Genomic DNA, 24,926 nt, shown 5'->3' with positions numbered 1-24,926 from the left:
CTCTACCTACATGTACATGTTACCTCAATGACCTCAACTAACTGGTGCCCCCGCACATTGACTCTGTACTGGTACCCCCTGTATATAGACTCGCTACTGCTATTTTACTGCTGCTGTTTTAAGTATGTTACTTTTATTCTTAATGTTTTACTTAAGAAGAACAAGGTGTTAACTTCTTAATGCATTGTTGGTTAAGGGCTTGTAAGTAAGCATTTCACTGTACACCTGTTGTATTTGGCGCATGTGACATAAAATTTGATTTGATTTATTCAGCCCCTTTGCTATGACTCCAAATTGAACTCAGATGCATCCTGTTTCCACTGATCATCCCTGAGATGTTTCTACAACGTGATTGGAGTCCACCTATGGTAGATTCAATTGATTGGACATGATTTGGAAAGGCGCACACACCTGCCTATATAACAAAGGTCCCACAGTTGACAGTGCATGTCAGCGCAAAAACCAAGCCATGAGGTTGAAGGAATTGTCTTTAGAGCTCAGAACCAGGACTGTGTCGAGGCATAGATCTGGGGAACGGTACCAAAATATTTCTGCAGCATTGAAGGTCCCCAAAAACACAGTGGCCTCCATCATTCTTAAATGGAAGATGCTTGGAACCACGAAGACTCTTGGAGTCGACAGCCTGGCCAAACTGAGCAATCGGGGGAGAAGGGCCTTGGTCGGGGAGGTGACCAGACGGAAGCCACATGACAGCCTGCTTGGAGATAGCCAAAAGGCACCCCTTGCCTGATGAGACCAAGATTTTACTCTAGGAAACCTGGCACCATCCTTACGGTAAAGCATGGGTGGCAGCATCATACTGTGGGGTTGTTTTGTGTTTTTTTTTACTCCCTTTTACTCCGAATTTCATGGTATCAAATTGGTAGTTACAGTCTTGTCCCATCGCTGCAACTCCCGCACGGACTCGGGCATACAGAGAGATCCTTGATGAAAACTTGCTCCAAAGCTCTCAGACTGGGGCAAAGGTTCACCTTCCAACAGGACAACGACACTATGCGCACAGCCAAGACAACTCGGGAGAGGCTTCGGGACAAGTTTCTGAATGTCCTTGAGTGGCCCAGCCAGAGCCCAGACTTGAACCCGATCTAACATCTCTGGAGAGAGCGGAAAAAAGCTGTGCAGCAACACTCCCCATCCAACCTGACAGGGCTTGAGAGGATCTGCAGAGAAGAATGGGAGATGGTCCCAAATACAGGTGTGCCATGAAGACTCGATGCTGTAATCACTGCTAAAAGGTGCTTCAATAAAGTACTGAGTAAAGGGTCTGAAAACATATGTATATGTGATATTTCAGTTTTTATTATCAAGTGTTTCTAAAAACCTGTTTTAGCTTTGTCATTATGGGATAGTGTCTGGATTGAGTTGCGAAAAAAATCTTAAATTGTTTTAAGGCTGTAACATTACAAAATGTGGATCAAGTCAAGGGGTCTGAATACTTTCCGAAGGCACTGTAGACGTACCCAAAGGTAACTGCTAGTCATGTGTAATTACATGATTCTGACATGCAAAAACTTGGTATATTTGAAAAGATGACATCTAGGAGATTATGAGAAAGTTCCTTTGGCAGCAGCTAATGGGGATCCATAATATTTACAAATACATACATCAGAATACACAAGATCAAGCACACACAAAATAACATTTATTTTATTTTGAAAGTCATTTTTAAATTTGCAAGCTATTACTGAATTATTGATGACTAGAACTGGCTTCCACAACATGAACATTATCAGACAAAAAATATATAATTGACAGAGTTAACTAGAAATGGCAGATGTTTTGGTAAGTTGTGTCAGGTGACGTTTCCAGTTTTCCCTAAACCTTTCCAAAGTGGCATATGTCGGTAAATTGGAGCGGGAGGCAGCCTATTGGTTAGAGTGTTGGGCCAGTAATCGAAAGGTTGCCAGATCGAATACCGAGCTGACAAGGTACAAATCTGAGGTTCTGCCCCTGAACAACGCAGTTAACCTATTGTTCCTAGGTCATTGAAAATAATAGTGTTCTAACTGACTTGCCTAGTTAAATAAATATTTTATATATATATATATATATATATATATATATATATATATATATATATATATATATATATATATATATATATATATATATATATATATATATATATATATATATATATATATATATATATATATATATATATATATATATATATATATATATATATATAGTAATTCCAGTGCTATTACATATTTGCAATCCCTAAATGCTATTTGTTCAGCATAAAAACACAATTTCAACCACATCAACCGCACCCAAACATCGTAGTGGTGTTATGGGGGTATCCAGGTGTCCTTTCAACCTCTCCAAAGTGTCCGAATGTGGTAATTGCACTGTTTTTGCAAACTGGATGTGCTTAAAAGTTATTGTTCACTATAAAAAAAAATATTTCTACAACACCAGCCTCTTTCAAACATTATGGTGGTGTCCGGGGACATGCATGCCTACAGCGCATTAGCAGGCAACATATTTTTGATACGCAAGGATAAGTCACTCGGTGGCCATTGGATGTTGCCATTAAGTCATACATCAGATAACATTGGTAGGAACAAATCTAGCCAATTGCCAATCTAAGGATTAATTTGATTCTCCCCATGTAGCTTTACCTCAAACACAGACCAAATTTAAGCTTACCTTGTAAGTTGTTTGCCGTTTGTTGAAAACTTCAAATACATTTTAAAAGATACTCTTGGGGTTGGTGATCAATAATGGTAGGTCACAGGCAGACAAATAAGATATCCTAATTATCTGTGGAGCCCCGAATTTTGGTGTGTATCAATGCATTCTGTGTTTTTTCAGTTTATACTTCACAATGCTAACCGGAATGTAGGTAGCAGCCATCTTGAAATTAGGTTATAAATTTGTATCCCCATATATATGGCAGTAAGTCAAAGATTTGAAGGCACTGATCAATAGCCAAGATACTCAGCTTTCCCAGATAGGGTCTACTTTTCTCATAAGAGACTGAATGTATATATATATTTTTTTTTTATCACATAGGGTCCCCAAATATAGGCCCTTCACATTTAAGAGGTTTTAATGAGCGGATTAAACACACTTGTGTGGGGCTACATCATTTGTTTGGCATTACAGGAGCAGACCTACAAGGGCAAAATATAGTTTAGACTTATAAAGCAATTATTTATTTTCAACTGCAAGTACAGCTTCAGGACTCTTGATTATACACCACAAAGCCTCTGCTTTGAGGGGGAAATGGTTGCAACCTAGGTAGTGCGTTGTAAGAGGAGGACCAATCAAGAACTTTGATACAGCAAAAGCTATTTGGAATTGAGATGTCAAAAGCTCCGCCTGATGTTGACTGTTGATATAGGTAATTATAAGTCTCATTTGAAATACTGGGCCATACGGTTGTATACTGGGCCATACGGTTGACACTATTTCTTTAGTAGAATTTACACACAAAAAAATTGCTGCTTCCCTTGATATGCATTGGCAATATAATAACATGCTCTACTAGAAAAAGAGACGGTATTACTTTGGAAAGCAGACTGTCATACATTCATTGTAAATCCAAAGCAATCCCTTATTTCACTGCCAGGTAGTTCGACAGCCTTCCTCCGTCTAAATTTGACCAATTCCATTTAAATTAGCAAACCTAATGTCTGAGGGAAAGGGAAAATAACAGGTTTACATTTGCTATCTTGTTTACCACAACCTGTACATTTCCATTCCCCTTTAGTGCCGACAGGCACTGGTAATGGAAGTCTCACATTGCCACCTACTGGAGAAGAGTTAGGCCTACTTCAGTACCATTCAACCCCAGAAACTGAATGAAAATAGTGAATCACTGAGTTCCCTGACTGATCTACAATTTTTTTTTTACGATGCAAGGTGATTTGTAGATCAGTCTGTCTGTGCTGTCAGTATGATCAGTATAGATGTTCTCCAACTCTGCCAAAACATAGGTTGGACATTGGTCCAGTGCTTGAATTGAATGGAAAAGGCCTATCCATTCCCTGTAAACACATTTTTTTTTAAATATGTTTGATGAACATCATTCAATGTCATCTTTATTCACCAACTAATTAAAATAAGATCATAAGCAATTGAAAGAGGTAGAGCATTACAAGGTTTTAGCACAATTCAACTCACATCCAGTCTGTACAATTTGTTCTCAAAATAATTAAGCCTTTTATTCCTCCGATAACGGTCCATTCCAAAAATGTAAATAAGAGGAGTAGCTGTCAGTGTTTCATAGCTTACACATCTTCTTGATTAAATACTCAAACTCAGTAAACCAGTTTATTGCTCTGCCTGCCAATTACCAAAGCACTAATCCAATTTTTCACTAAGATTAAGAGATCAGAAGCTCCTTAAATATTCAGATCCTAAGGATGGGCTTGTGATAAAAATTACAATTGGGTTTCCAAAGTAAACTGCCTGTTGCTCAGGCCCTGAAGCCAGAATATGCATACAATTGGTACCATTGGAAAGAAAATCCTTGAAGTTTGTAGAAATGTTCAAATAATGTAGGAGAATATAACACAATAGATAGGGTAGGGTAGGAGAAAATCCAAAGAAAAACCAACCACCTTTTTTTTTGAGAAAGAGACCATGCTCTTACAATGGCAAGTATAAGGGCATACTAAATTCTAGCTCCCAGGATGCAATTCCCATGGCTTCCACAGGGTGTCAGCAATCTATGTTCAAGGTTTCAGGCTTGTAACTTCCAAAATTAATAAGAAATATCAGTTTTAGTGCAGGGACACAGTCTTGGATATTCATGTTTGCACGAGCGATAAAGACAGGACGCACCTGCTAAAATCGGTTTCCTATTGAACATACTTCTTTACGTAAGAAATATTATAGTTTGATTACATTTTAGGGTATCTGAGGAGTAAATTGGAACGTATTTTGTCTTGTTGAAACAAAGTTTAGTTGTAGATTTTCGAATTACTTTCTCTGCATGTTGAACGAGTGGATTACTCAAATCAAGGCGCCAACTAAACAGACTTTTTGGGATATAAAGAAGGAATTTATCTAACAAAACAACACTACATGTGATAGCTGGGACCCTTTAGATGACAAATCAGAGGAAGATTTTCAAATAGTAAGTGAATATTTAATAGCTATTTGTGAATTTATGAAACAGTTGCCAGTGGAAAAATATTTTGATGTGGGGCGCCGTCCTCAAACAATCACATTGTATGCTTTCACTGTAATAGCTAATGTAAATCGGACAGTGCAGTTACATTAACAAGAATTTAAGCTTTCAACCGATATCAGACCTAAATGTTTAATATCCATCATTTATTTGAATTGCACGCCCTACAATTTCACCAGAAGTTGTCCCACTAGCGAAAATTGGTCATATATGAAGATCAGATCCAATTTTAAGTCACAACAACAGAAAAACAGTGTGCTTAAACTAATAACACACCAATTAGTATTTTTCTTGTCTATATTGAATACATAATTTAAACGTTCACAGTGTAGGTTGGAAAAAGTATGTGAACCCCTAGGCTAATGACTTCTCCAAAAGCTAATTGGAGTCCAATCAATGAGACAAGATTGGAGATGTTGGTTAGAGCTGCCCTGCCCTATATAAAAAAAACTCACAATTTGAGTTTGCTATTCACAAGAAGCATTGCCTGATATGAACAATGCTTTGAACAAACGAGATCTCAGAAGACCTAAGACTAAGAATTGTTGACTTGCTTAAAGCTAGAAAGGGTTACAAAAGGATCTCTAAAAGCCTTTAAGTTCATCAGTCCAGGGTAAGAAAAATGGTCTATAAATGGAGAAAATTCAGCACTGTTGCTACTCTCCCTAGGAGTCACCGTCCTGCAAAGGTGACTGCAATAGCACAGCGAAGAATGTCCAATGAGGATAAGAAGAATCCTAGAGTGTCAGCTAAAGACATCTCTGGAACATGCTAACATCTTTGTTAACGAGTCTACAATACGTAACACACTAAACAAGAATGGTATTCATGAGAGGACGCCACAGAAGAAGACATTGCTGTCCAAAGAAAATATTGCTGCACGTCTGAAGATCGCAAAAGAGCACCTGGATGTTCCACAGAGCTACTGGAAAAATATTCTGTGGACAGTTGAAACTAAAGTTACGTTTTTTTGGAAGGAACAAACACTATGTGTGGAGAAAAAGGCACAGCACACCACCATCAAAACCTCATCCCAACTGTAAATTATGGTGGAGGGAGCATCATGGTTTGGGCTAGATGGTTCCGACATAGAATATGTGGACATCTATAAGTACCGAAGTGTCTGGCTAGACTGTAAACTCTCCTTCCAGACTCATATCAAACATCTCCAATCTACAATCAAATCTAGAGTCGGCTTTCTATTCCGCAACAAAGCCTCCTTCACTCACGCCGCCAAACTTACCCTAGTAAAACTGACTATCCTACCGATCCTCGACTTTGGTGATGTCATCTACAAAATAGCTTCCAATACTCTACACAGCAAACTGGATGCAGTTTATCACAGTGTCATCCGCTTTGTTACTAAAGCACCTTATACCACCCACCAGTGCGACCTGTATGCTTTAGTCGGCTGGCCCTCGCTACATATTCGTCGCCAGACCCACTGGCTCCAGGTCATCTACAAGTCCATGCTAGGTAAAGTTCCGCCTTATCTCAGTTTACTGGTCACGATGGCAACACCCACCCGTAGCACGCGCTCCAGCAGGTGTATCTCACTGATCATTGGCAGGGGGGCGGCAGGGTAGCCTAGTGGTTAGAGCGTTGGTTGCAAGTTCAAATCCTCGAGCTGACAAGGTACAAATCTGTCGTTCTGCCCCTGAACAGGCAGTTAACCCACTGTTCCTAGGCCATCATTGAAAATAAGAATGTGTTCTTAACTGACTTGCCTAGTAAAATAAAGGTAAAATAAAAAAAATCTTTAAAGCCAACACCTCATTCGGCCGCCTTTCCTTCCAGTTCTTTCCTTCCACAGCTGCCGGTGACTGGAACAAATTGCAAAAATTGTTGAAGTTGGAGACTTATCTCCCTCACCAACTTTAAACATCTGCTATCTGAGCAGCTAACCGATCGCTGCAGCTGTACATAGTCCATCGTTAAATAGCCCACCCAATTTACCTACCTCATCCCATACTGTTTTTATTTATTTACTTTTCTGCTCTTTTGCACACCAGTATCTCTACCTGCACATGACCATCTGATAATTTATCACGCCAGTGTTAATCTTTTTTTATTATTCGCCTACCACCTCATGCCTTTTGCACACAATGTATATAGACTATTTTTCTACTGTGTTATTGACTTGTTTATTGTTTACTCCATGTGTAACTGTGTTGTTGTCTGTTCACACTGCTATGCTTTATCTTGGCCAAGTCGCAGTTGTAAATGAGAACTTGTTCTCAACTAGCCTACCTGGTTAAATAAAGGTGAAATAAATAAAGAATATTTAAAAAATGGTTTGGGCTGTTTTGCTGCCTCAGGGCCTGGAACGCTTGCTATCAACGACGGGAAAATTATTTCAAGTTTATCAATACATTTTGCAGGATTGAAGCTCAGGTGCAGGACAACGACAAATGGCTTCAGAGGAAAATACGCCTTCCTGACCTCAACCCGATTAAGATGCTGTGGCATGACCTCAAGAGGGGTTCACACCATCCCAAGAATATTGCTGAACTGAAACATTTTTGCAAGGAGGAATGGTCAAAAATTCCTCCTGACCGTTGTGCAGGTCTAATCCACAACTACAGAAAACGTTGAGGTTATTGCTGCCAAAGGAGGGTCAAACAGTTATTAAATCCAAGGGTTCGCATACTTTTTCCACCGTGCACTGTGAATGTTTATACGGTGTGTTCAATAAATATATCAAAACTTATAATTGTGTTATTAGTTTAAGTGTTTTAAGTGTCTATTGTTGTGACTAAGATGAAGATCAGATCAAATTATGACCAATTACAGAAATCCGGGTAATTCCAAAAGGGTTCGCAAACTTTTTCTTGCCACTGTAGATGTGTTATTTCTTGGTATCATTGACATATTAGCCCAATTCTATATTAACCACTAAAATGATTTAGCTAGCATATCTTAGTTAAGAAATATTTCATACTACTGCACATCTATTATTAGGGTTGTCTACACTTAGAGGATTACAAAGCTAGCTAATTAGTTACCTTGGACAATCTGATGAGAATCTGAGGAAATTGTGTAACTTGTTATTTCTCGGATCATAAAAGCACTTCTCCGCAGAATTAAAAATACGTTTTTTATTCATCAGCTGCCAGAAATCCTCTCTTACCTCTGCCATCAAGTAACCATGGTTCCCCCCCAGCAGCGGGATGGTTTTTCAATACTATCAATACCATTGAATCGATTTCTTTAAAGTTTTTTAAATAAACGTGAATATTTGAAACTACTTTAAGTAAATACCTGCAGTCAACTTGTACAATACGTTAGGAGATGAACATCTGACATTTAGCAGACACTCTTATCCAGAGCAACTTAAAGTAGTGAGTGCATACATTTTCGTACTTTTCATTCATTGCGTTCTTCATTTCACTGGTCACATTAGGAATATTACGGTAGTCCCCAGCCACGTCATGTGGTGTTTGTTTACAGGCACACAACGATGAGAGACAGGAACCATGCGAGTCACTCACTGTTGTGCAGCATGCGCCAGGTGATCTAATTACCGTACGGAATTCACAACTAAATGTTTGCCAGCTAGATATCTTATAATTAACTACTAAGTTAACTGTCTAAAATGTGCTAAATGATCTACAGTTGTGCATCCGGTTTGCTAATTTAGTAGCTAGTTAGCTATCTGGCTAAGTTGTTAGCTTCTTCCAAATCAAGCATTTGCTTGCGAACAGCAGAGAATCCCCTCCTGGATCAAGAGCCTCACTGGCTGATATTTGTTTTGTGGGTGCAGCAAACTGTGGAACATTTTTTTTTGTTACTTGTTTACAGTGGGGCAAAAAAGTATTTAGTCAGCCACCAATTGTGCAAGTTCTCCTACTTAAAAAGATGAGGCCTGTAATTTTCATCATAGGTACACTTCAACTATGACAGACAAAATGGGGGGGAGAAATCCAGAAAAATCATATTGTAGGCTTTTTTATGAATTTATTTGCAAATGATGGTAGAAAATAAGTATTTGGTCACCTACAAACAAGCAAGATTTCTGGCTCTCACAGACCTGTAACTTCTTCTTTAAGAGGTTCCTCTGTCCTCCACTCGTTACCTGTTTTAATGGCACCTGTTTGAACTTGTTATCAGTATAAAAGACACCTGTCCACAACCTCAAGCAGTCACACTCCAAACTCCACTATGGCCAAGACCAAAGAGCTGTCAAAGGACACCAGAAACAAAATTCTAGACCTGCACCAGGCTGGGAAGACTGAATCTGCAATAGGTAAGCAGCTTGGTTTGAAGAAATCAACTGTGGGAGCAATTATTAGGAAATGGAAGACATACAAGAACACTGATAATCTCCCTCGATCTGGGGCTCCACTCAAGATCTCACCCCGTGGGGTCAAAATGATCACAAGAATGGTGAGCAAAAATCCCAGAACCACACGGGGGGACCTAGTGAAAGACCTGCAGAGAGCTGGGACCAAAGTAACAAAGCCTACCATCAGTAACACACTACGCCGCCAGGGACTCAAATCCTGCAGTGCCAGACGTGTCCCCATGCTTAAGCCAGTACATGTCCAGGCCCGTCTGAAGTTTGCTAGAGAGCATTTGGATGATCCAGAAGAAGATTGGGAGAATGTCAAATGAAACCAAAATAGAACTTTTTGGTAAAAACTCAACTCGTCGTGTTTGGTGGACAAAGAATGCTGAGTTGCATCCAAAGAACACCATACCTACTGTGAAGCATGGGGGTGGAAACATCATGCTTTGGGGCTGTTTTTCTGCAAAGGGACCAGGACGACTGATCCGTGTAAAGGAAAGAATGAATGGGGCCATGTATCGTGAGATTTTGAGTGAAAACCTCCTTCCATCAGCAAGGGCATTGAAGATTAAACGTGGCTGGGTCTTTCAGCATGACAATGATCCCAAACACACCGCCCGGGCAACAAAGGAGTGGCTTCGTAAGAAGCATTTCAAGGTCCTGGAGTGGCCTAGCCAGTCTCCAGATCTCAACCCAATAGAAAATCTTTGGAGGGAGTTGAAAGTCTGTGTTGCCCAGCAACAGCCCCAAAACATCACTGCTCTAGAGGAGATCTGCATGGAGGAATGGGCCAAAATACCAGCAACAGTGTGTGAAAACCTTGTGAAGACTTACAGAAAACATTTGACCTCTGTCATTGCCAACAAAGGGTATATAACAAAGTATTGAGATAAACTTTTGTTATTGACCAAATACTTATTTTCCACCCTAATTTGCAAATAAATTCATAAAAAATCCTACAATGTGATTTTCTGGATTTTTTTCCTTCTCATTTTGTCTGTCATAGTTGAAGTGTACCTATGATGAAAATTACAGGCCTCTCATCTTTTTAAGTGGGAGAACTTGCACAATTGGTGGCTGACTAAATGTTTTTAAAAAATTATTTGCCCCACTGTAGTTTCGGTCAGAAATGACAAAATGTGTTAGCATTTTGTTAGCATTGTCTATGAGATTTTACATGTACTTGTTAGCATTGCTAACCTTAGGATTAATCAGAGTATCAGTGGGGTTTCAAACAGCACCCCTTGTGTTCAGAGCGGGTATTAATGAATATCCAGGTATGGCACAAGTTCAGTATGAAGGTATGACAATCTGGATACCGTCCAAGCCTACTCAACAGCGTTTAGAGAAAATGGTTTAAACAGTGTCGGTGTAATTAACACACTCCAGTGTAAGAGCTGTTTGTACCTGGCTAGACTCCAGACCAGTGCCAGGTTGTCTTTGCCTCCTGAGATGAAATGGCTGCTGTCGTCACTGAAGCGTAGGCAGGTCAGGTCTTGGTAATGGCGGCTCAAGATGGCCAGCAAATTCCCAGAGGAAACCTAGAATGACAATTTCATTAACATCAAATGCCACTTAGCCGAGAGAGAAGTTAATTTTATCACTGTATGAACATCTATTTCACTGACCAATGGAGTATCGCCTTATGAGAGTCATGCTGTTACAATCAAATTATAGATAATGAGAAACCCCACTTTCATTTTGGAAAGCTGAAAAAAACCTACTAAGCTATAACTTGTGTTTATTGATCCGTCAAACACAGATGTTGAGGAAATCAAACAGCAAATTAAGGATTTACAGTCACTAAATATGTGATTAAAATTACATTTCATGAGAGTAATCTTCTCACATCTCATTAAAAAAAACAGTCTATGGTGAGGACATAAAGTAGTTTGAAACTGGTGAGGCAAAGGTGACCTTGCTGATACTAACAGCAGCTCCTTAGGGCAAACGTTAGGCCTAGCTGAAGCTTCCTCACAACTTCAGTCCAGGACCGATAATGTTATCCTCAAAGTAGTACAAAGGCATTGAGGAGAAGAGTATACATGTCAGCCATAGCGTAGTCATTCCATACACATTACACAACTTAAAGTCAAATGTGAATTTGAATAACTATGACATCCCTTTTGCTGATGTTTTATATGTGACTCATTTCAGGAAACTAGGCTTATGTCACGACATTACTTCACAGGAGGCATTTGAAAGTCAACCATTTTTTATACAAATGTATTTTTGGGGCAGAAATGCCTTCTGGAACATGTGAACTTTCATGTGCCTTAATAACAAACTTGTATTCCATCCGTAAATACAAGTAAAATTGTTAAATTACGAGCCTAGTTGGTTTAGCCACGGAAAAAGAAGGAACCTTCCCGCTAGCCATTATTGGCTGAGATAATGGATGGGCTGGACATGCGGGGAGATGAGTTTGGATTGGTCTGCCATGTAGCATGCTTCTGTTTATAACGTGAACTTCTCAGTATGTGTTGATAGTCCTTTCTACCACGCCGTTTTTGAAATATATAACAACCAACGAGAACTACAAATATTTGGCAAATTTTCTCAACATTGATACCCTGAATTTAGCAGGCGCTATTGACAGATCAGTTGGAAAAAGTGATTTTCTACTTTCTGCACACACCACGGTCAGTGTGAACCAGAGTGACTTGACAAAACACTGGCCAAACAAGATGTAGCTACACTCAAAACGGAATTAAACAGTTCAGTCTGCCGTGAAGCATTCATCCATTTATACGGGTAAGAGTCTAGCTACATTTTCAGATATACACGTTTTTTCAGAAAGTCGTTTTCATTGCAGGTTAAAGCGGACTGTTCACTAGCTAGCGAACATTAGCTTGCTGGCTCGTTAGCTAACGTTACGTGTATGATCTGTGTAGTAATATTATTCAAATCAGATTCTTAGTTATAGCCTAATGTTAGCTAGCAAACATTGAACCTGGTTGGTTAGCTTTAGCTACCTGCAGATTCACACTACAGCTATGACAATGTTTGTATTGGTTGGTAGTAGTAGGAGTTGGGATTATGCTGGTTCATTGTTTAGCTAGCTAGCTACTAGTACATGTCTAAACAAAAGAAAAAAGACTGCATGTCTAAAAACACTTCACCAGATGATTACATGACCCATCAAGTTAGCCAAGTGTGTCTTGGGATGATTATGGACATCTATAGTATTTCATGAACATGTGTACATGTCTAGATAATAGTGACCCATCCATTAATGAAATGTGGCTGGGGGGGGGGGGGGGGGGGGGGTATAGCATTTCCTTCACATGATCCATCAATTTAGACAAGCGTGTCGGGTAAGCGCCATCTAATAATTATAAAATATTTGTATCTGGACACTATCCGTTTTTGATATTGCTACTATGCAAGTTACCATTTCACTCTACTGTGTACACCTTCTGTATCCTGTGAATGTGACAACTCAACTTTTTATTTTATATAGTGTGTGTTTACCAGAGACGGTAACGTGAAGAATATGACCTGCACCAAAGTCAGATTAGGATATAGGCCAAGGACTAGATCAAGTGTATTTTTACTTGGTGTTTTTCCTTATTGTAGGCTACTACTGTCACCACTTTTAGTCTTGAAATCTTTGGCTGTTTAGTAATCACTCTGTTTAGCAAATGACCTCATGTGAATCCTTAAAGAGATGGGTGGGGCTAAGGCTTAAGAGGGTGTGAATGATGCTGAATGGGTGTAGACAACAAAGAGCTCTCCAGTAAGTGTACCAAAACATTCATGGGCCATTTTCTCAAAAGTGGAGTTACAAGTTTATCAACTTTAAAGCAGAATTACTTCAATTGTTATTCAACTGCAGTGTATGATATACCACTTTCTAGCTTAGTCTCTACTTTTATCCAATGTAAAAAACACAATTTCAAATGTTGCTACATAAGACCGGATCGAGGCGGCCGGTCACATATCTGTCTCACCTCCCATAAGTAGATGGCATCAGCAATGCCTGCCACCAAATACAGGCCATTGGGGGATGCAGTCAAGCATGTCACAATCCCAGGGCACACAATTTTCTGCTGCAGCTGATCCTGAAATAAAAAAGATGTACATGTTTGATGCGTGTCAGCCTACATCGGAATGGGATATTTAGTTCCATTACCTTTGTAGCCAATGCCGGTATTTGCCTCTAATTCTATAGATATTCATTAATTCAGGCAACCTTTGAGACTATTGCCACAAAAACATGTTTGCTTCATTCTACAGATAAAACGAATGTCAGCATTTTAATATGACCCACACATCTTGTTCACCCACTGGAACAATATAGTTCACATAAAAAGTAATGTACACATCATTCCACACCATGAATGTACAGGTGTCTGCCAAAATAAAGGAAACAACTTAAAGTGGGTCTTATATTCACCACAACAGTTTCAAATGCCGTCTCAGGTGCTACTACAGAATCTCCCATAGCTGTTCAGTTGGGTTGAGACCTGGTGATTGACACATACAGCCTTTAAACCCCCTATGCTTCTTTGAGACCCCTCTTTCAAAGTCACATATCTTATTCTAGCCATGGTAGACAAAATAATGGGCAGCTATGCATGTTTTATACATCACCCTAAGAATGATGAGATGTTAATTGCTTAATTAACCCAGGAGCAAGACCTGTGTTGAAGCACCAGTTTTCAATTTACTTTGTAGCCCACATTTACTCAAGTGTTTCCTTTATTTTGACAGTCAACTGTATTGTCATTATAGTACTATGGTGTGTACCATCACTGCCCCAATATTCTTCAAGCCCGGAGACCCCCATGGTGTGCAGAATAATGTTCCAGTCCAGTCCTAATGCACCTGATAAACTGTTGATTAGATGAATGAGGTGTGTTAGTGCTGGACTAGAACAAAGCCAAAGGCCTGTATACCTTGTGATTCAGGACTAGAATTGAACACCACAACTGGTCATCTCTATCACTAATTAAGTGACACTCCATGTGTCCTTCGTTTAAAAAATCGTGCATTCATCCCATGTGTAACAGTTAGGCCCATCTTCTATCCGTATCTAGCCAACGACAGAAAACACGTTTCACAATGAATAATCTTAGCCACCTTGCTAAACTAACCGGACAGACATACGAACAAACAAGCTAGCCATATGTAACGTTAGCTAGCTATGTCCAGAGACCTTTCAGAGCATTATCTCCAGAGAGCTATGAACAGCGCTCGCGCCCCTAGCAAGCTAGCCAACGTTACCTAGCTACCTTTCTCTGGATTTCCCACACGTTGATGAAGTTTTTCCCGAGTTGGGCTCCGAGGATGTACTCTCCATTCAAAACTGTGAGTGACCTCGAAGAAGTATTGCCACCTCGATAGGCCAAGAGATTTGTGCCCGAATGGAGTTCCAAAACGGCACAGTTCCATAGCTGTCCAGCCGAATCGGCACTCAGAACTATTTCCATAGGCGCGGACATCTTGGAACAGCACGCGTGTTGTTTTGGAAGTAAAGGAACTCAACGCATGCGCATACACGTCATTTCCTGATTGACAGTATGGACTCTGGGTTATGTAGGTTTATATCTTTTACCTTTAACTAGGCATGTTAGTTAAGAACAAATTGTTATTTACAATGACGGCCTAGAATATATGCAGCAAACACATATATGTTTAAAACTAACGTAATTTTATTGCTTTCATCCTGAGATCCGCTTTTGTTCTTTGGCGATACAAACATACCTCACCCAGAATAATAGCAACAAGTTCAAGAAAATAATTGTAAAGGAAAATACATTGAAAAGAAACAAACCACCACCGTTATAGCTATTTCAATTTGTACATATATCTCTGCCCATCACACAAGATGATCAATCATGCCAAATAACTAGACCGCGTGACAAATGACCTAATTTCACTTTAATTTAGCTTTTTCAAGAGCTCTACACTTGCATCTGTATCACCAATTATGGCAGGAAGTTGAGTAACATACCGAGTATGCAATTGTGGATTCCATTCAACTGTAGCTCCAGAAAATAATTGTTGGGGGGGAAAGCCATGGAAAATAAACAAACCACCACCGTTATAGCTACACCAATGTACACTGCACAAACATATAAATGCAACATGTAAAGTGTTGGTCACATGTTTCATGAGCTGAAATTAGAGAATTGAATGTTAATCTCTCTACCATTAACTGCATCACAACCGCAGCGCACGTGTATGGCGTCATGTAGGTGAGTGGTTTGCGATGCCAACGGTGTGAATTGAGTGTTCCATGGTAGTGGTGGGGTTATGGTATGGGCAGGCATAAGCTATGGACAACGAACATAATTGCATTTCATCAATGGCAATTTGAATGCACAGATACACTGTGACAAGATCCTGAGGCCCATTGTCATGCCATTCATCTGCCGCCATCACCTCATGTTTCAGCATAATAATGTACAGGCCTCATGTCGCAAGGATCTGTACACAATTCCTGGAAAATGTCCCAGTTCTTCCATGGCCTGCATACTCACCAGAAATTGAGTATGTTTGGGATGCGCTGGATCGTGGAAGCGTGTTCCAGCTTCCGACAATATCCAGCAACTTCACACAGCCATTGAAAAAGAGTTCCACAGACCAAAATCAACAGCCTGATCAACTTTATGTAAAGATGTGTCACGCTGCTTGAGGCAAATGGTGGTCACACTAGATACTGATCCACGCCCCTACCATTTTTATAAAGGTATCTGTGGCCAACAGATACATATCTATATTCCCAGTCATGTGAAATCGATAGATTAGGGCCTAATTAATATATCTCAATCATTATTGGTTATGTGTTTATAGGTTACATACTCTTTATTTTTCAATACAATCATTTGTATACTGAACAAAAATATAAACGCAATATAAATCGGTCGATTTCCTTATAGGAACTGTAACTCAGTAAAATCTTTGAAATTGTGGCATATTGCGTTTATATTTTTGTTCAGTATACAAATGATTGTATTGAAAAATAAAGAGTATGTAACCTATAAACACATAACCTATGAACAATATAAACACTAGTGGCATTAGCCAATGAAAACCCGTAACAGAACACACAACCCTTCTTATTCTTTATCGTTTCTGCAGTGCTTTTTCTTCATCTGCTGCACAATCATAAGGTCAAACTCCTCTCGCTCTCTGAAATGATTAAAGGGAAATACTATCAGCAAAATAAAAACAAGCTACAGTCCATGAAATCACAAAAAATAACAGACAAATACAGTGTCAACCTCTCACCTATTACTGATGCCAGGCCCTTGTGAGTATTTCTCTTCAGCCTTAACCAGGGATATGTCATCGACCTCCGAGATTCCATGAATGACAGCCTGAAAATATCAAACTTGTGAGATGGAATAAAAGAAAGGACAGTTGGAGAGCATAGGACACAAAAACACATTTGAATTACATATAGTTCTGTATTTGCATACTACTGCAAGAACACTAGCCTGGTCGCATTTGAATGCGCTTCACTGTAATAGCTAACTCTCACAATTGTTGTCATGCCATTTGCGCATGTACAAATCTAGGACCAATCTGCAACAACACTCAAGACATTGAGTCACCTCTGGTAAGAGCACTTCGAGGATGAAGCGGATCTGATCTAACTCTGGCAGACTTGGCAAGGCTTCCTCCATGATGCTCCTGAGATAAGTGAAAACCTGCTCCACCTGCTGGTCCGTCTCAAAGTAGGGGTCCACTGCTTGACCACTGGCCTTGCGGAAGGCTTTCAGCCACTTGGACACCACCTGACCGCTGATAATAGCCTATGATATGGAGAAAAGAGAAGAAAAGATGCCTAACCATTGCCCAGGGATAAGCTGTTTTACTCTTCTTCCCTCAGCTTACTAACTCTCTGACCTGCAAGTGCCTTTCCACGCCTCTTTTATCGACGATGAACTGCAGTAGTTTGTCATTGGCCCGGTCTCGTGCAGCCTTGGCGCGGTCAGGTAGCAGTCTCTTGGAGACCTGTGGCTCCTGGTCACTGCCCTTGGTGGTCGCATGGTCTTCCGGAGTCCCCTGGTAACTTCTCTGGTCCTCCACGTCTTGACTTGGCGAGGCCAGATAACTGTCAGATGGGCCGAGAAGGTACATCTTTCTCATAGGGATGCCTGGCGGGCAGGAGCACAAATACAATGGAATTGGCAATAATTATTATACACTGACAATCTGACAATGTTAAACAAAAGTGTTAAACTTTCATAATGGTTCATAGAGAAGAATGCCCCATTGTTATCAACCAGAGTATGGAGGTTCCTGTCAAGAAATGTTGCTCCATATTCTCATTCTACTATCGCCTCCTTGGCACATGGTTTGTTTTGATAGTTGTTCCTGCCAGTCTGTGGAAGCACCTGACTTGCTTGCTTGTATCTAGGAATTTGCATTAAATAGCAATGAAATAGGTACAAAAAATGACTTTGAACACAGGCCATTTCAAAACTTACTGATGTCATCAGCAACATACTCAACGAGGGAACCGGAAAATGAACCACAACCTGGGGGAACAAATGCATAAACATTTGATTCACTGGTCATTCAATTATATGCAGGCTTAGAACATCAATTGATTGAAACACTAGCTACAGAACATTGTGTACTGCATATCCAACTGAAGACATTGGACAGAGTCAAATCCTAACCTCCTATGTTTGAAGGTTCTCTTACCAAGGCGAATTCTATAGTCCCCAATAAGCTTCAGGCAATAGTGGATGGCAGTACCATATATCTCCTTGGCTTTGTCCTGTGAGAGATACCCACATTTCACCTCACATTCTCCATACATACATCAACTGAAGAAACATATAGACAGTAAGTAAATACAAAGCAATTTCAATAGCTAGGTTTCCATCCAATTAGTGACTGATTTTCATGTAAATAATCTAAAATCTGCAGAAAACCAATATGGGCATTTTCCCACCAGAGATGTGTTTCCCTCAAATTGACTTGTTGCGGATAAAAGGCAGTGAGTGATGACATAGCGCACATAAAAATAACTTTGGGATCCATCACATTTTCAACTCTACTGATGGTAAAGACCCACTCTGGTCTTGGCACATGCGCCCTAGCCAACAGCTCGCAGATACAGTGCAGGCATAGCCTACATCACAGGATTATTTTGGACAATACAGCGATATTATTTGTATTTGTCAAACGGCAGACATGCATCGATTATCATGTCATCAGAATAAGATACTAAACATTTATTGGAAAGGAGCATCAAAGCTCATCAAGGTGCACTGTCATCACCCTGTGAATTATTTCATCTGTAGCCTAATAAACTACATGCTTTCCCGAATCATAGTGGGAGGACGACCCGTCATCACGTGACTCCACGTTTACTTCGATATGATGGTTATTAACTCAATATTTCTCGCATAATACAATTTACAGGCATGAAAAGATCACCTTGTCAAGCATGTTTGATTTTGTCGACATTTGGAAAGTTTGATGCTCCTATCAGGACTGTCGTGCCATTTTTACCTAACATGTACTTCACTTGCATAAAAAGGTTGAATGGAAAACAGGATCTACATGTCAATATTTGGAAGTCAACCATGGCACATTAATGACATAATATTTATCATATACAGTGCCTTGCGAAAGTATTTGGCCCCCTTGAACTGTGACCTTTTGCCACATTTCAGGCTTCAAACATAAAGATATAAAACTGTATTTTTTTGTGAAGAATCAACAACAAGTGGGACACAATCATGAAGTGGAATGACATTTATTGGATATTTCAAACTTTTTTAACAAATCAAAAACTGAAAAATTGGGCGTGCAAAATTATTCAGCCCCCTTAAGTTAATACTTTGTAGCGCCACCTTTTGCTGCGATTACAGCTGTAAGTCGCTTGGGGTATGTCTCTATCAGTTTTGCACATCGAGAGACTGACATTTTTTCCCATTCCTCCTTGCAAAACAGCTCGAGCTCAGTGAGGTTGGATGGAGAGCATTTCTGAACAACAGTTTTCAGTTCTTTCCACAGATTCTCGATTGGATTCAGGTCTGGACTTTGACTTGGCCATTCTAACACCTGGATATGTTTATTTTTGAACCATTCCATTGTAGATTTTGCTTTATGTTTTGGATCATTGTCTTGTTGGAAGACAAATCTCCGTCCCAGTCTCAGGTCTTTTGCAGACTCCATCAGGTTTTCTTCCAGAATGGTCCTGTATTTGGCTCCATCCATCTTCCCATCAATTTTAACCATCTTCCCTGTCCCTGCTGAAGAAAAGCAGGCCCAAACCATGATGCTGCCACCACCATGTTTGACAGTGGGGATGGTGTGTTCAGGGTTATGAGCTGTGTTGCTTTTACGCCAAACATAACGTTTTGCATTGTTGCCAAAAAGTTCAATTTTGGTTTCATCTGACCAGAGCACCTTCTTCCACATGTTTGGTGTGTCTCCCAGGTGGCTTGTGGCAAACTTTAAACAACACTTTTTATGGATATCTTTAAGAAATGGCTTTCTTCTTGCCACACTTCCATAAAGGCCAGATTTGTGCAATATACGACTGATTGTTGTCCTATGGACAGAGTCTCCCACCTCAGCTGTAGATCTCTGCAGTTCATCCAGAGTGATCATGGGCCTCTTGGCTGCATCTCTGATCAGTCTTCTCCTTGTATGAGCTGAAAGTTTAGAGGGACGGCCAGGTCTTGGTAGATTTGCAGTGGTCTGATACTCCTTCCATTTCAATATTATCGCTTGCACAGTGCTCCTTGGGATGTTTAAAGCTTGGGAAATCTTTTTGTATCCAAATCCGGCTTTAAACTTCTTCACAACAGTATCTCGGACCTGCCTGGTGTGTTCCTTGTTCTTCATGATGCTCTCTGCGCTTTTAACGGACCTCTGAGACTATCACAGTGCAGGTGCATATATACGGAGACTTGATTACACACAGGTGGATTGTATTTATCATCATTAGTCATTTAGGTCAACATTGGATCATTCAGAGATCCTCACTGAACTTCTGGAGAGTTTGCTGCACTGAAAGTAAAGGGGCTGAATAATTTTACGCGCCCAATTTTTAAGTTTTTGATTTGTTAAAAAAGTTTGAAATATCCAATAAATGTCGTTCCACTTCATGATTGTGTCCCACTTGTTGTTGATTCTTCACAAAAAAATACAGTTTTATATCTTTATGTTTGAAGCCTGAAATGTGGCAAAAGGTCGCAAAGTTCAAGGGGGCCGAATACTTTCGCAAGGCACTGTACTTTAAGTGCAAGTAAAGAAAAATCTCACCACCAACTCATTTGACTCCTCACAGTCAAAGGGCTTGATATTCTTTAAGGAGACCTTGACGCTAAAGAAGGGTAAAATAAAATGTTTTATTCATCCTTCAAAGTCGTGTCACTAAATAAATATGTGACTAACCTTGGAGCCACAGTAGGGCAGAACTATGCGAATGATTCATGTTTCCTTCCTGCCTTCTTTCGTAAAGACCAAATTCCGTCAGGTTACAGCCATAAACATACATATTCGTCTTGTTAACATAGAGATAATTTGTTACAGCTAATAACAGCACATGAAAACAGCTTCCCAGCATAAATGATGTTTGAAAACATCTACACTTTCATATCTACAATCCCTATCAGTATTACTGAAGATGCTCACCTCTTCCTCTTCTGTGTGAAAAGAAATGTGTCGATGAACACGACACTGGCTTTCTTCTCTTTGCGGAAAACATACATGATCTGACGATGACATGAGAAGCAAACATGTCATACATGCAAGTGTAAGTCCAGTCCCATTCCAAATCACTAATGATAGAAGAAAGCATACTAGGAATGAGTAGGAGTGAAAATCAATTGGACTAATGAAAATTACCATAGCAGGCCAGAAGGGGCAACGTCGATATTTACACCAGACACAAGCTCCCTTTGTGATGGATAGGGTTTCTGGGGGGGTGGCACAAAAAGAAAATCATCCAATCTTTCATAACAAAGTAAACCAATGAAACAATATCATATAGACTTCATGTGAGACATGGAGTTTAGAGAGCAGTGTAAAACTAGCTTACTCTTTGGAGAAGTGAAACTGGGTAGGTCATCATCCTCCAGACTACTGTCCTCCTGTTCGTCGAAGGACACTTGGAGCGGTTGCAGTGGGGATGAAGAAGGTGGAGTAAGGCTCAAATCACTTGACACATCGGCCACACCTATGCAGTGACACATTTCACACGTACCAACTTTTTACAATCTACAATCTTCAAATGGAATATTCAAGTGTTCCTGCTTACATTGAATGGCATACTGTGCATTCGGAAATTATTCAGACCCCTTGACTTTTTCCACATTTTGTTACGTTACAGCCTTATTCTAAAATGGATCAAATACATTTTCCCTCATTAATTTACACACAATACCCCATAATGACAAAGTGAAAACAGGTTTTTCGAAAAGTGTAGCAAATTTATTTTTATTTTTTTTAAACGTATTTACATAGGTATTCAGAACCTTTGCTATGAGACTCAAAATTGAGCTCAGGTGCATCCTGTTTCCATTGATCATCCTTGAGATGTTTCTACAACGTGATTGGAGTCCCCCTGTGGTAAATTCTATTGATTGAACAGGATTTGACACATGGTGGTGGAAGCATCATGCTGTGGGGATGTATTTTCAGTGGCAGTGACTGACTGTGAGACTAGTCAGGCTCGAAGGAAAGATGAATGGAGCAAAGTACAGAGATCCTTGATGAAAACCTGCTCCAGAGAGCTCAGGACTTGAGACTGGGCAAAGGTTCACCTTCCAACAAGACAACGACCCTAAGCACACAGCCAAGACAATGCAGGAGTGGCTTTGGGACAAGTCTTAATGTTCTTGAGTGGCCCAGCCAGAGCCCAGACTTAAACCTGATCAAACATCTCTGGAGAGACCTTAAAATAGCCTCAAACCAATGCTCCCCATCCAACCTGACAAGAGCTTGAGAGGATCTGCAGCGAATAATGAAAGTCCCCAAATACAGGTGTGCCAAGCTTCTGGCGTCATACAAAGTACTGAGTAAAGGGTCTGAATAATTATGTAAATGTGATCGATTTTTTTATATTTGTTTAATTTGTAAAAATGTCTGAACCTGTTTTTGCTTTGGCATTATGGGGTATTGTGTGTAGCTTGATGAGGGGGGGAAACTAATTTAAACATTTAGAATAAGGCTGTAACGTAACAAAATGTGGAACAAATTTTATTTGTCCCATGCGCCGAATACAACAGGTGTAGACCTTAACGTGAAATGCTTACTTACCAGCCCTTAACCAACAATGCACTTCAAGAAAAAGAGTTAAGAAAAGATTTACTAAATTAACAATAAAATAACTAACGAGGCTATATACAGGGGGTACCGGTACCGAGTAAGAGACGGTAGCACCAACATTATGAACAAAATAAGTTACAAACAATGTGAAAAAACACAAAATACCACAGGTGTAAAACGGCAGTTATCCCCTCCGGCGCGCTAAAAGTCAAGGGGTCTGAATACTTTCCGAATGCACTGTATGCAATTAGAACCTATTTGGCTTACTGTGAACAGTGACATTCTCTTGAGCTGCACCCGGACTTGTTTTTTGAGAGGCACAATCGTTGTTTTCCTCAGACTGAGGCTCCTGTGGGGACATTAGCAACATCATGGCATGATTGTTATGATGGCATTATTAACTCAACTGGCGTCAAAAGTAGTGGAGAGCCATATTAAGGCATTGAAACAGTTGCAGTGGTGACTGACTAGTTCTCGTGAATTAAAATTGTCTGTGTGACATTTGTGTCTAGTGTCAAGTTTGCAGCACAGAAGTACCTGTGTCTCAGCGTGCCTATACATAAGTCTGAACTTGGCTGCCCTTTGTTAAGGTGTCTCATAGGCATCCCACAACTTGTGACTGGAATGGCCTGAAGTGTTCTCTGGTGATGTATTGAGAATTGGACTCTGTCTGGCCTGCTTTGGTGGACTGGTATCCTCATTCTCACTCAAATTCCTAGAATTCCACAAGCTGGACCACTGGGCTTGCCGGGTCCGCCATCTCTGACTATTGCAACACTTCCTTCTAATCTTAAGGGCTTGTGAGGACCTCGTTTGAGCGCTCTTCAGTATCTACTACTACTACTGTCTCTAAGTTTTGTGCTTTCCTGGTCTGCTTCTGTATCACTTTTGCTCACATTTGCTCGGATGACGCGTCTTGCTCTCGTTTCTTGCTCTTCAGGCGCCGATGGCAACTGTTGGTCTCTTCCCTTTTCGGATGTTCTGGGGTCTCCTAACACCAGAGTGCTGCTCGTCTCTCCTGAGGGGAACATATCCAATGCCAAGCGCAGTGCTCTCCGGTATTTCAATTCTCTTATTGGGTCCCTCCTTTTGGAAGCATGATCACCTGCGCGAGGATGAAAGATACTATTGCTGTTCAGTCTTCACGAGTTTGGGATAAGAGTGGTGTGGGAGATTTAAGTGACATTCTATGCAAGCACACATGATCATATTGTAACCAACGATCATATAATAGCAAACAAGGCATTGTAGTTGACATGTATAATCTGATATGTTAGCATCTTTACTCTTATCTGATCCCATGATGTCCAAAATACCTGCCCTTACACTAGATGATCAATCATGCCAAATAACTAGTCTGCGTGACAAATTAAATAATTTAATTATAACTGGTCAGGTCTTCATTGTTTTCCAAAATCAAGAGCTCTGCTTTTGCATCAGTATCACCAAGTATGGCAGTAAGTTGAGTAACATATCGAGTATGCAAATGTACAGTTGAGTCGAATCCACAACACTTTGTCCTACAAGTACTCACTAACTCAAGGGCCTACTTACGGGAAGTCACTCCCTAATCTGAAATGGTATCGGAATTAAATTATGTAAATGCCTTGACAACTGCTGAAAGTGAGCCAGGTTTATAATTACAAAATGTTTATGATCTCAACGGGAAAAATTGAAATGGAACCAAATGTTGACTAGAGAAACACCAACACACAAAGGCCTAGGCAGCTACAAGGAAATAATCCCTGCTTCAGATGGCTCATAGGTGATATGGGAGATGAAGTTGGACAGTATAAAGGTGTAAAACTCTGCATATCTCAAAAGGAAATGAGGCTCATTGTACACGAACAGAGCCACTTCCATTGTCTCTAGTCATGTGACATAAGATAACTTGTGGTTAGGAGGAAGAATTGACTGGCACTGGTTAATAAATGAAGGTACTGTATGTTGTGAGAAGTGTTGTGGGACTTACTCAGATGTCCAGAGATGCTCTCGATGCATTCTTGGTTCAGGGCTTGCGTTTCCTTCTGCTGCACCCACACTCTGCAAAACAAAATACACACTCCTCTAATGGTTATTGATGAATGTCAGAGCGAGAGAAGTGTACTGAGTTTGTCAATAATAAGAGGTGCCTACCTGTGACCTTCTCCCAACATTTCCACTTCCATATCCTTCTTCCTCTTGGAATTGCACACTCTTCTCAAAACCTTGTACAAGTGA

At 40.2% G+C, this 24,926-nt stretch overlaps 1 protein-coding gene across 7 annotated transcripts in view; it reads right to left on the bottom strand.

Moving 5' to 3' along the window:
• wdr18 (WD repeat domain 18) overlaps positions 1-24,926 on the bottom strand; it is a 97,215-nt gene that overhangs the window by 71,340 nt on the left and 949 nt on the right. For 2 of the 7 annotated variants that reach the window (XM_031786261.1, XM_020498660.2), the window contains 14 exons: positions 24,843-24,913; positions 24,679-24,749; positions 23,603-23,811; positions 22,974-23,055; positions 21,478-21,615; positions 21,285-21,355; positions 21,072-21,151; positions 20,700-20,760; positions 18,120-18,195; positions 17,900-17,950; positions 17,316-17,566; positions 17,021-17,221; positions 16,695-16,783; positions 15,091-16,595 (listed from right to left, as the gene is read on the bottom strand). In XM_031786261.1, the coding sequence (XP_031642121.1) occupies positions 16,523-16,595; positions 16,695-16,783; positions 17,021-17,221; positions 17,316-17,566; positions 17,900-17,950; positions 18,120-18,195; positions 20,700-20,760; positions 21,072-21,151; positions 21,285-21,355; positions 21,478-21,615; positions 22,974-23,055; positions 23,603-23,811; positions 24,679-24,749; positions 24,843-24,913 (1,524 nt within the window). In that variant the 3' untranslated portion in view covers positions 15,091-16,522. Of the gene's footprint in view, positions 1-10,862; positions 10,997-13,408; positions 13,520-14,692; positions 16,596-16,694; positions 16,784-17,020; positions 17,222-17,315; positions 17,567-17,899; positions 17,951-18,119; positions 18,196-20,699; positions 21,152-21,284; positions 21,356-21,477; positions 21,616-22,973; positions 23,056-23,602; positions 23,832-24,678; positions 24,774-24,842; positions 24,914-24,926 lie in introns of those variants that run through there. The other 5 variants (XM_020498658.2, XM_031786259.1, XM_031786263.1 and 2 more) reach the window with 4 other exon arrangements.

This window comes from Oncorhynchus kisutch, linkage group LG13 (assembly GCF_002021735.2).
Source record: "Oncorhynchus kisutch isolate 150728-3 linkage group LG13, Okis_V2, whole genome shotgun sequence".
In the NCBI taxonomy this organism is placed as follows: Eukaryota; Metazoa; Chordata; class Actinopteri; order Salmoniformes; family Salmonidae; genus Oncorhynchus; species Oncorhynchus kisutch.
The sequence above is the reverse complement of the archived record's forward strand: the minus strand, read 5'-3'. Positions and strand labels throughout refer to the sequence as shown.